General features: G+C 40.7%; 1 protein-coding gene and 1 long non-coding RNA gene across 4 annotated transcripts in view; one reads left to right on the forward strand and one right to left on the reverse strand.

Annotated features, from left to right (window-relative positions):
• Positions 1–1,371: 1,371 nt before the first annotated feature.
• On the reverse strand, positions 1,372–4,777 carry LOC311252999. Its single transcript, XR_014621603.1, has 4 exons — positions 4,694–4,777; positions 3,666–3,875; positions 2,392–2,523; positions 1,372–2,172 (listed from the first exon to the last, which is right to left on the reverse strand). It is a non-coding gene; the product is annotated as an uncharacterized lncRNA (long non-coding RNA).
• LOC311252997 (sodium channel protein type 2 subunit alpha-like) overlaps positions 3,871–12,839 on the forward strand; it is a 38,168-nt gene continuing 29,199 nt past the window's right edge. For 2 of the 3 annotated variants that reach the window (XM_084346666.1, XM_084346668.1), the window contains exons 1-4: positions 4,089–5,158; positions 10,471–10,790; positions 12,346–12,463; positions 12,722–12,812. In XM_084346666.1, coding sequence (XP_084202792.1) covers positions 10,524–10,790; positions 12,346–12,463; positions 12,722–12,812 — 476 coding nt within the window. In that variant the 5' untranslated portion in view covers positions 4,089–5,158; positions 10,471–10,523. Of the gene's footprint in view, positions 4,068–4,088; positions 5,159–10,470; positions 10,791–12,345; positions 12,464–12,721; positions 12,813–12,839 lie in introns of those variants that run through there. The other variant, XM_084346667.1, reaches the window with a different exon arrangement.

Consider the following 12,839-nt stretch of genomic DNA (forward strand, 5'->3'; position numbering starts at 1 on the left):
CAGAGATAATGTTTTGTAACCCACTAATGAGTTACAGAAACTGAAATCAATGTTTGCCGTGAGGCAGATTGCTGTAGTATCACACAAAGCCCTTTGATTCATCTGCATACAGAAGGTGAGCAGTAGCATGTAGTTAAGTGGGAGTTTTAATCAAATTAAGTGCAGGGAACACATGTCCACGCCGACTGTAATCTTGTAATCTCATTGTGAAGTCTGTCAGCAGCGGAGTCTCAATGGGCCTCTTCAGTAAACAGATCATCGTGTGACTGTGTTGCTTAATGAACTTCTTTTGATGACTAACACATGAACAGAAAGGCCTGTTAGTCACATCCTCCAGCCTGCCTCTCTGTATCATCACTTATCATGTTGTGAAATGTCACTCACAGCTTTCAGATGAACCCGTCTGTCAGCTTTAACTCAGGACTATAGCATGATTTCCACCCTGGACCTGGAGACATGATGTGTGGTGAAATAAGCGGCGTGCTTGATTTTTTCCTGTCGCAGGAAACCAAAATGGCAACAGTATGAATCCATTTCCCCCCGCGTTAGCTTCATGTAAACTCTGCTCTTGAATAGATAAATGTAAACTCAGGAAGTTTTTACCCACCAGTGTACAGAATGTGTACCGCTCGTCTGCACATTTATAGACAGCGAGCACATTTACTGTATGCGAGGTCAACCGCATGAGCACGCAAACTCATGTGAACTCCCAGATTTACTGTATAAAGGCATCTAAAAGGAACACGGGGCTGAGCCGGAGTGCTATACAAACATCAAACCCGAGTGGAAGCCGTATTTTGACAGGCCGCAAACTAATTCTGACATCCCACTGTCAAAACGTCGGCTCCCAAATTCATCACTTTGCCTCTAATGAAACATGCAGCAAAGTCACGTAGAGCTGCCAAGAAGGACAGCTGTGAACCAGGGAAACACTATGACTAATGAGAGCGCTCTATGCTTTCTTAGCACTATTTTATACTTAAGTTAAGCTGACTGGAAACCATAAATATCTGTTAGTGGTGGCCTCGAATGACACGTCTGAGTCGAGCGTGTCGTGTGTGCACATGCAGTCGCATTTGTTTGGCTTGTGTTGATGAAAAAAACTACACTGACTGTCAAAAGCACCGTGTTTGAAGAGTTTATCTGTTACTGTGCAATCAAAAGGATCAAGGACCAAGAATATAATGCAGATAAAGATACTTGGGGTATCGTTTAATTAAGTAACTTCGTCACAAGTGTTTCATAACCACATATGAAGGATCATTGCAAAAATAAACACATGTTTATGTATATATATTCTGTATATTACAAAAGAATATCAGCTGCTATATCGATTAGAGCCCTAAAACTGATATCTGCATCTGCCTCAAAACCCAGCAATGGTCGGGCTCTGATTAAAAATGTCTTGTAAAGTTGAATTTTATATAAAAGTATGATTCTGAGTGGCATTTCACAAGAGTGACAGTGGCAGTCGAGGGTGTAGGTTTGATTTAAGTCAATGAAAAAAACATGTGAATGCTGTTTTTCTTTTACAAACACTCATCAACATTAGAAAAACATATAAATTACTTAATATTTGGTGTCATTGATAAATAACTGAGAATGATAACACTGTATTCACATGTTTGACCTACAAAATAATCGTATAAAAGTAGATAAATAATTAATTTAAAAGAAGAATGAGTGTTGTTTTATTTGTTTTGACACATTTTGACATGAATCAAACTATACAGACTATAAATAATTAATGTGTTGTCCCTAAAAACTAATAGAGGCTAAGTAGTTTATTTATCTGTACACACATAGTTTTTATACATTTAAACAAATCAAATCAATATCTGCTTGCAAACTTATGTTCATCACAAGTTAAATGGAAACTGTGGACTCATGTGAGATAGACGTGCCACATGGAGCTAAAGGGTGTGTCCATCACTGCCGATCGTGACTCTGAGAGGAATGTCTGTCATTCTTGATTGGGGGTAAATGGCATGAGTGACAAAACTCAGGGCAAAAAAAAAAGTCCATCAAGCACCTGGTGGCCCTCACGTATGTTAATATTAGAGTTGGCATGCAGATGAAGGCGTTTCAGATGAGAGTATCAGCATTTTTGATCAGCCATTCCCCTCTCTCGCCCGGATTTGGTCAGCTTGACAGTCACAGGGACGTCCTTGGCTGAAGTCAGACAGAGGCATGACACAAAGAAGGTAAACGACAGAGATTCATGATGCACTGCAGCAGAAAAACAAGAAATAAGGAAGTGAAACCGTGTCCACCTCTGCTCACTGTGACTCCCTTTTTTCATTTCTAAAAACGAGTTGTGGGGTCTTTTGAGTATTTCAATGGGTCAACAATGCAATAAATGATGTAATGGCATTACTGTTGTAATTTTACCACATGTCCAGCAGATGGCATGAATCCATAAGAAAACATTTGGAGGGCGAGCTGCACGCTGATGTCTGGACCCCACAATGTAGCCTCCACGTGAGAGGGTACGTGCCAGCTTCCTGTCATCTCAATCTCCACCTATATGTTAGCCAAATAGCTAGAAATCTATAAATATCACTATTTTTATTTCACTCATATTTAATAAAAAATATATATATAATTGCAGCCTCTGACACCATCATTATGATATCATTGACTCCAGATGTGGTGTGGATAGTTAGACTTATATTTCCTCTGTTGCTTGTTTGTTTTATTTAAAACTCTATGTTGTTTGCTTTAAGTTTGTTGTTTGCTCTTTTATGCGACACTTTTCTTGATGTCATATATTAAAGGGGCACTGTGTAATTTTGGAGAAGAAATTCAAATTGAGAATTTTAATATTTACAATAATAATGAGGTAACAATACAAACTCAGAAATATGTATTTTTCTCCATAACTGAATAAACAAGCTGTTCTCAGAGGGAAATAATGTCCCAGAACACTGTTTGAAGCTATAAAGGTGGCAGGGTCCGCCACATATAAACAAAGTAAAACAGTATGAACTTGTGTTGTCCTTTAAGGTCAGTTTGTTTATTCGGTTTATTCAGTCATGAAAACAAAAGAGTTTGTTTGGGGCATAAAAAAAAAAGTCAGTGAAGATCTCTCTCTTTAAATGTTATATTATTTTGTGGCCAATAGAAAACAAGACTGAAATCTCCATTTTCAAAAGGCTTTTGATCCTTATTCTTGTGCGAGATCACAGTTTTTAAGTACTGAAGGCTGTCTACGTGTGAAACAGACTGCCTCTGATTATAAGGTTTGTTTAGGCATTTAATCTTCTGATTAAAAAATAACATAGTGCACCTGTAAAATGGATTATGAATCTCAGGTAGGAGAAAAAAAAGGGTAAATAAAATAAAATATATATATATATAATGCAATCAATAAAGGCAACATTTAACTTCCATAATACACAACAGTAAGGTTTGTTTCCACTATTTCACATATAACCACTGCTGCAAAAACTCATCCTAATCCTAAAAAAACTATCCTAAAGTAAGGATAAAAGTAATACAGCTATATGGGTAAGAAGAGTGAAGAATCAGGATTATTATCCCAAGACTGCCTTAATTAGGCTTCAGGGGCTCCTATAAAAAAACAAAACAGGTATGAATTATTAATTAAAGATGAATTAAATATGAAGTATTGGGTCTGATTTATTCAGTCCAGTCTGGCTTACTTAAAGACTATAACAGTGTGCCTCCCCTCTTGTGTCCTCACTGCCAACAGGTTGCTCTGCTTCACTGTGCTGCTGTCTGCCTGTCTGTCTGTCTGTCTGTACATCCAGGCCATCTTGTGACAGTCACAGCTTTAAGGACATTCACTCCCAGCCTGCGATGCCTAACCAACCGGAAGCGCGGACTGATTTCTCCACGGCGGGCGAGGGCGGCTAAAACAGAAACAGAGGGAGAAAAAGAAATAAATCAAAAGAGACGCTTATTAAATGATAATCCATCACCTTCTCATAGACGGGATTTTTTTTTTTTTTTTTTTTGGCACTGACAGGCTTAAATCCGGGATTATTTCTTTCGGATATGGGATCTACCTTCAGGGTCCCCACCTGCTGGGCACCGTAATGGTGGTGAGTATTTGAGGGTTTTTTGACAGCCCTATTTTTTTTTTTGACGTGACAGCTTTACTTTAATTGAGGGTTAGACTAGAATAAGGTATTGTTTTTTGATGAGACAAGACAGAAGACGCGTTTTAAGTGTCTTTTGTGCGAAATGGACGCAAGACGAGGCACGTACGAGCGGTTTTTACATCTTTATTAGCTTGTTTTTATATATCATTAATCCCTCCGCTAATTGCGCGCCTGACAGGACTATATCACCGACATTTCGGAGTGTTTTCTCTCTCAAATACTGTTTTTATCCTAAAATAAACACAGCATTCACTCATTGTTGCTCGTATGGAGCACTTTTCTATTCATTTCCAATCAAATACACGAAAACAACCCGCACGTCGTGACAAACACACACAACCCAAGTACAGGCAGCCCCTCGCAGGCCTGTGTGGTGTGAAAATGGTCGTCTTGTTTATGACTTGTGATGCGAGAAGGGTCAAGTGGAGAAGTTTCTGGAGAAGATGACAGAAAAAAACACAAAGGTCTGGGTCTATTTTTGGCATAAAAGGGGAGACTGATTATAAGCAATAGGCACATCTGGTGAGGACACGCCCAGACTCATTCAGACCCATTCATGCTCGGACCTGTTGGTTACATGAGTGAATCTGCTCCAAATCAGTGGCGTTTAAGTTGTTAATAATGTGGCGGCAGGAGATATTAGGTGAATGAAAGCGAGCCTGGTTCCGCTTGGAGGCATTTCGAGCACAGTTCATGGACCTCCAGGTGGCCCCCGGACCCCAGCTTGGGCACCGGTGGTGTCCTCCAGGGGATGTTGATGGGTGGCTGCTGCTGCTGCTGCTGGAGCGAGCGACAGCCTCGACCTCGGTCCCCGGTGTGTACGTGCCTTCCTCCGTCTTCGTATCTCGTCGTGTTGCTGCTGCTGCTGGTGGTGTATCTGGAGGGGAGGCATGATGGCCGCGGCTGACTCGTCGAGCTCTCGTCTGTGGCGGAAAGTGTCGATTTTCGGAGTCGTGGAGAGAAAAACGTTGAGACCTCGTCAACATGGCGACAGCCTCGGCTCGTTCTGAAACCGTTTGAAAACCGTTAAGGTACCGTCTTCTTTATTTCTCCATCTAACTAGCCTCACAAGCTACTTCCACCCATGTACTGTCATGTCGGCGTCTATCTGTTGCTTCAAGTTGTTGGGAAAAAAATCAATACAGGTGTCCTAAAATCAAATGTAGGCTCGTTAAAGTGCTTTAAGAGAGACGCCATTGTGCATGAATTGTAGTTAAACACATTCAAAATGGTATCAGGTGTCTTCTTCTTTAAGCACCATGGACAGCAGCGCCCTTTTGACACCATGTCAGCACAGATTTGTAGTCATGAACATGAAAATGTGGCTAACTCAGGAGCAGAGCAAATGTCCAGCTCAGGAACAATCAAGAGATGCTTGTGGGGGGTTGTTGAGCAAAAATGTCTGATTGATCGAGGACAGGTTTGTCCTCCTTGGACAGAGACATATGTGTGATTGTGGCCTCCAAGACATAGTGGACACACTGTGAAAAGTTTGAGTTTTCTTAATGGGGTTTGGTGGGAGGACAGTGACACAGACATGAGGTTTTGTACTGAAAAGACACTAACTCTGGAAGATGCATGCTTTATTTGTCAAAATCAGTCAGATGAGGCCTCATGGTAGCTTATTTTTTTTTGCTGAATTTAGTGTTTGTTAATCCAGAGATCATTTTCTTGGTTAATTGATCAGTTGTTTGTTCCATAAAATGTCAGAAAACGGTAAAAACACCAAGATGACGTCCACAAATGTCTTGTTTCGTCCACGACCCAGAAACATTCAGCTTGCAGCCTTATAGGAGTAAAGAAACAACAGAATATTCACATTTAAGAAGCTGAAATCTGAGAATTTCCTACTTTTTTTTGTTAAGAAATGACTCAAATTGATTAATTGATAATCTAAATAGTTTGCAGTTCATTTATTGGTTTACAACTACTCGATTAATCATGCAGCTAATGGACTTGAACTAAAAACTGTTGTTAAAATGTACATACAGACATGTTGAGTGTTGTATTCTTATATATATTCTTATATTGAACCTGCTGACAAGAGACCTCGCATCAAGGTTTAAAGGGGCACTATGTAGTTTTGGAGAAGAAATTTAAACTCAGAATTTTAATATTTACAATATTAACCAGGTAACAATAATACAAACACCGAAATAATAATTTTTTCCATAACTGAATAAACAAGCTGTTCTCAGAGGAAAATAAGGTCCCCAGAATACTGTTTGAAGCTAGAAAGGTGGCAGGGTCCGCCACATATAAACAAAGTAAAACAGTATGAAATTGTGTTGTGCTTTAAGGTCAGTTTGTTTATTCAGTCGTGAAAACAAATAGTTTGTTTATTTAGCTCATTTAGGCATGAAAAAAAATAGTCAAGCTCTTTCTCTTTAAATGTTATCTTATTTTGTGGCCAATAGAAAACAAGACTGAAATCTCCATTTTCCAAAGGCTTTTGATCCTTCACCAACAATGTCTGTGTGCAAGATCACAGTTTTTAAGTACTGAAGGCTGTCTACGTGTGAAACAGATTGCCTCTGATTTCATAGACACCATGACTCCTCTCAGTGCCAGGATACATAACTGCAGAAACGTCGGCTGTCCCTGTATGTTTTCAGTCTGTCATGTTATGTTTGACGCCAGGGATGACCACACCGATAGCCCTGCTCAGAGGTGGGTGTGGATGTTGGGCCTACAGGGGTCGATCAGACCTCATGAACCCCCCCTTCCCTCTGCCCACCACCCAGCGGCTCATGCTAGACAAGCTGTCAGGCCACACATCACAACACTGGGTCCCGGGGCAGTCTTTGGGATACTAGCAGATGTGTTTTATGAGACGCCGCTATAGGAGAAGATACATTCATTCACGGTTAATGCCTGATGAATTCTTAGAAACAACATCCGCCAGCTGCTGTGGCTTTCTAATAAGCCACCACTCCAGTGATAATGGGTGCTATGCTTGGCTGACCGTGCTTTATGAGCCGTATCACTCATCTCCTCTTTTTTCTTATTATACACACTCATCAAGAATGAAATTACATTGATATTTGAGGATAAAAGGCTTGTGGTAATGCTTCAATTTTCAAATTTTCCGGTGTTAATTAGAGTTACATCTTAAGCTACAAATGTTTGGAGTAGACAAGTGTTGAAGACTTGATTTGGTCACGAAACTGTAATTCACATTTTCAAGGTCATACTTGTTGTCATATGCAGTTAAAAACAAGCTTCCCAGCATAGTGAAACTCTTCTTTAGCTTTCAACTCCTGTTTTCAAATAAAATCCCCCCAAAAAATACATGTTTCCATGCTGCAACACACCTGATTCAAATGATCAGCCTGTCATCAAGCTCTGCTGAAGCCTGAAAAAAACCCACTCATTTGAATCGGGTGTGTTGCAGCAGGGAAACATGTAAAACATGCCCAGGACCAAGCTATAAAAACACTGACATAAGATATTTGATGACAGATATCCAAAGAACTCTTATGTACAACTTGCAATGATACAGTACGAGTGCAGATATACCGTGTAATACAAACACAGTATTTTACAGTACAAATATACAATATAGGTGTAAATATGCAGTGTCAAGCAATGAAGATCTGTGCAAAATCTGTATCTCCAGATATGCAAATAGTAGAAACAAAAAGCAGGCTTTGAGGATAAGATGAAAACAAAATCTAACAAAACAGACAGAACTAAATCCAAGTACACAGGAAACAAAAGAAAATACATAAGTGATCCCTGATGAGACATTTTGGATTATTTGGAATCTGCTTAATCACTTTCTTGCTGAGAGTGAGATGATAAGATCGATACCCCTGTCCAGTCTGTACGATGAATATGAGGCTACGGCCAGGAGATGGCTCGTAAGATTGGAAACGGGTAAACAACAAAGTACAAGATGTAACGTGTATAATTAGTAAGCTTCAAAGCTGCTGGTAGGAGGATTTTTTTAAACCTTCGACAGAACCACACTCTTTTTTGGTCTTAATGCTAACCTAGGGTAACAGGCTGCTGGCTTAAACTCCATGTAAAGAGATTGGTGCTGATATATTTTAAGGAAAAAGGCAATTTGTATAACAATTCCACCCAAGATAGGGGTGTTTACCAGCTTATATCTGTATCTTATTCGCATTTTCATTCAGAGAAATAGATTTTTTAATTAAGAATGACTTTCTACCACCTTTATCACATTGGCTTCAGGAAAGTTAGTGAGCTTTTTTGTCCTTTCCCAGTTGCATTTGATCAGGTAAGGACGTTTGGTGTGTTTGAGAGTAAGTTTAGGTATGGTGTGACATTGTTAGACGTGACACAAGAAGTCGAGAACTGTTAAAAGTCATATTTAGATCATGGCTAAGCAAGCATTAGTATGTTTGGGGGATGACAGGGTTCCAGTCTTTCCCCGGAGTTGCTTGCTACTCCGGTGCGGCTTGAATGTCAAAATAGCTTAAAATTGTCCTTTGCTCGACCCCCTGCTTTCTGCTAAAATAGGTTGAAGCGTTCATCCAGCTCCATTTGGAAGAATTGAGAATCTGCCAGAGGGGCAGTTCCTGTTTTCTGGGCCAGTATAGTGTCTCATGAGGAATAGGACCTACCTGTGAGACTGTAGAGACTGAGAGGCACCAAGGATGTACTGATAATGGCACACTGGGGTTTTTTGGGAAGGTCTTGTTTGTGTGCCTTCCCTCTATTTCCTCTGGGAGCATGATTGTCTTCTGGGTGTGAAGGGTGGCAGGTGGTTTACAGGGGGAGTCTGGCGTTGATGCCGATTGGTGCAGAAAATAATCAATACTGTCATCTGTTGGTACTGCAAGCCATAATGAAAACACTTCATTTTTTACTAATTTGTGGCCATCCACCGATTAATTATGCTAAGAAACTACAGTACTTCCTCTAATTCATTATAAACCAATTCCTCCAAATGGAGCAATAAATGGAGGCACACACAGAGTGATAAATGGGGAAAGTGGCAAGATTATGTTCTCCCGAGAGTCATTTCCCTGTCTGTTCTGGTGCTGTCCATCTCAGTTGGCTCAGGCTATTTCTGTGTCCCTGTGAATCAGCTGAGGGCGCGTCACCAACGTCAGACCCCCTATTTACTGCCTCTTTAAAGCCTCCACCCTACCTGTGACCTCTCACTGCTTTGATTTCTACCCACAGTCTCCGTTCTCCCTCAAAGAATTAGAAACACTAATGTGCCTTTTAGCAGGCAGTTGTTTTTTTCCAGACTATCTCAGGGCAAAGGCTTGTTCATGTAATAGGTTATAAAACCAATAAAGGTGTCGGTGGCACTCAAATTGGTATGAGTAGTAGTCACTCAGGACCATTAGCATTTGGTGCATCTCTATATGACTTCCTTGACATATGCTTTAGACATAAGGAAGAAATTCCATCATTAAATGGCAAGAGGATATTTATAGTCAAATATGAAGGGCATTTACACATCTCGGTTTCTTTTAACCTCTTTATGTAAGTTTGATGGCAAGTTAACATTGCGTTCTCTTGTCTGACTCACTATCTTACCGGGTCGGACCTTGTCACAAGTCGGAAGCAGCACAAGGTTAAATAAACACAGAGGCTTTAGGTGCATGCCGCGTTCGCCTGATGCACTAAGTTGAAGATTCTGGAAATATCTTCAGTCACAGAGACGCATCACCCGGAACGTGTCGCCAGCAAAACCGTTCTTTTCGTATGCTAAAACGCACCGGTCGGCGCTCCTCTCCTGTGCTGCACGTCACGTTTTTCTCGTGTTGTTTAACGACCTTCTCTATGTTTCAAAGATCCCTGGGTAATAATTTCTTTGGAAAATACGAAGGGCTAACTCGCTAACTGCTTTGAATCTCCTGAGCTTCCTCCGTTGCCATGGTAATCATCGTCCAAGTCAGTACTCAAAGGAAGGAGACATTGTGTCGGCTGCACCGCAAAAGAGGCAAAGAACGATTAAAGGGAGTGAAAAAAGGAGCTCCACTATGGTGTTTAAGCGGTCTCAAAAGCTGAAAGCCTTAGAAAAAGGATGCTTTGTGCAGTGACACAAATGTAATGGTGGCATTACATGAGAGGCACCAACTGGGTTAACTTCATCAAGACATTCATGTAAATGTTCCTTACAGCTTTTTTAAGACATGACAGTGCATTTACCGAAATGTCAGAAATGTAATTGTACATCTGAGAGGCAGAGAAGTCTCAAAAACACCTGACTTGTCTTAATCTCATAATTAAATCTCTTATCAATGTTTTCAGTTTATTTACAGTGTGATCCAAGAGCCTCCACAGGTGAACGTTCCAACTATTTTCAAAATCCCGCTTGTGACTCATTCCCCCCCCCCTCGTTTCCTTCTCCTTGCAGCTCCCTGCCCCAGCTGAGTCCCTCGCTGCCCTGTGAAGGAGCAGGATGACAAGATGGCACAGCTGCTTGTACCGCCCGGACCTGACAGCTTCCGCCCCTTCGTCCCCGAGTCGCTGGCCGCCATCGAGAGGCACATCGCCGAGGAGGAGGCCCGGAGACCGCGGGCGGAGCGCCGCAGCGACAGCGACGATGAAAATGGGCCAAAGCCCAACAGCGACCTGGAGGCGGGGAAGTCTCTCCCCTTCATCTACGGGGACATCCCTCCCCGTCTGGTGTCCACCCCTCTGGAGGACCTGGACCCCTACTACAGCAATCAGAAGGTCTGTCGTCTCAAGTCTGTCTTATGGAAGGATAATATGATGTTAAATAGTGTTAATGTTCTTGTCTGTGCCGGCCTGAAAGCATCATTATAATCTTTATGTTACTGATTCAGCTTTCAATTATGACTCAAGCACTGCATTTTGATGCATTACAGGTCTGTACTTAATAGTCTGAATTTTTTAGCCTCTAATAGCTCGCAGCCAATTGCCCAATGCTCTCAACGGACTATTTTAAGGAAACACGTGTACAGATGTAGCAATTTCCTCCCACGTAAGATAAACTTCTGCTGAAGAAATATAACACCTGAATACTTAAACTTCCTATCGTTTAATGTAGGCAGGCCTTTTTTTTTTTCAAAGGGTAAAGTGCAGCTCTTTTTAAAACAAGTAAATTGTAAGCACTGGCATTCAAGTGATTCCGAGGCAAAGTTACACTCATATTTTACAATCTTCATAAAGTTTACTTTATTTTGTCTTTCTTGACACTTCTGCTCCACCACATTTCAGCAAAAAATATTGTAGTTTTTACTCTCTACATTTATCTGTTAGCTATAGCAGCTCTGAAGACTGAGATTATTCTAACAAACCATATGATGAGCTTCTGAAATCTGATGCATTGTGAAAAAATCTCTCTAATATAAAGTAGTTCTAGTCTGAAATTGAGACTTTAAGGTCTTATTTAAAATATATGTATATTATATTATAAGAGGTGCAGTAAGAGAGGTTCATTTGTAGAACCTTTCAGTTAAATATTAAATATCCTTGATGCACAAAATAAAGATCAAATGAGTCAATTATAGAATCCTTTCAACACTCTAACAGGAGCCATTTTGTTTTATGAATAAAATATGACCCTTTTGCAGATGGAATACTTCAGCATTTATGAAAACAATCTAATTCATTGTCTTGTTGAGAGTTAGATGAGAGCATTAATACCACTCTCATGTCTATGCAATAAATATAAAGCTAGATCCAGCAGCCACTTAGCTTAGCTTAACTTAGCACAAAGACTAGAAGCAGCTATAAGCAATTAGCCTGGCTCTGTCCAACAGTAAAGAAAGCACCTACTCGCATTTCTAAAGCTCAGTAATTGAATTTTTTGTTTCCCCTGTTTAAAAACTCTTTATCAGACTGCGTAGTAAAAAGCTTATTGTTTGGTGCATTTAAATTGAAACAATTGGCAGCATTAGTATTTGGTAATTCAACAGGCGAGCTGCAAAAATCCATCTCAACATTAATGCGCTCAGTAAGAGCCAGGCCAACAGAGGTGCTAATGCTAATCTGAGCTGCTGTGCCAGTTTAACTGTGCTGCCAACATGTCCTGCCTGGAGAAGACTCATTCAGCTTCATTATAGAAACAACCACTGACTGAGCAGAGGCTCGACAGCTTAATCCTCTCCGCTGTTATGACTGATCACACGTGCACAAGGGCAGGCGTGATGAGCAGGTTCTGTTGGACACTCCTGTCATTTCAGTACTGTCTTCACTCACATTTATCAAAGAAGGTGAGCAGGTTGATACAGATTTAACTAATTTTGTTCTGTCTTTCTTCCAGACCTTCATAGTATTGAATCGTGGGAAGGCAATCTTCCGTTTCAACGCCACTCCTGCCTTGTACATCTTAAACCCCTTCAACCCTCTAAGGAGGGTAGCTATTAGAGTTTTAGTACACTCATATCCTTTCAGAGTTGCTACGGACACAGTTTGATTTGGATTAAAGGGTTTATCGGACAAAGGGGGGGATTTAAATGCGCTCATTATGAAGACTAAATGTCATGACTGGTTTAGTCTCTTTATGTGGGCATACATCAGGCTTTGCTAGATTATGGATGAACAGATAGGTTGTTTAATACTTACTGTAGCAATTATAGATGGGGAAATGTTAGGATTGACTTGTTGCTGTTCCATTGTGTTCCTTGACTTTGTCTCTACGATGTTCAGCATGTTGATCATGTTCACCATCCTGACCAACTGTGCTTTCATGACCCTCAGTAACCCCCCGGAATGGGCCAAGAATGTAGAGTGAGTCACCATTTTCTCTTATTTCTG

Source organism: Pagrus pagrus, assembly GCF_965226575.1.
Source record: "Pagrus pagrus genome assembly, chromosome: 24".
Lineage (NCBI taxonomy): Eukaryota > Metazoa > Chordata > Actinopteri > Spariformes > Sparidae > Pagrus > Pagrus pagrus.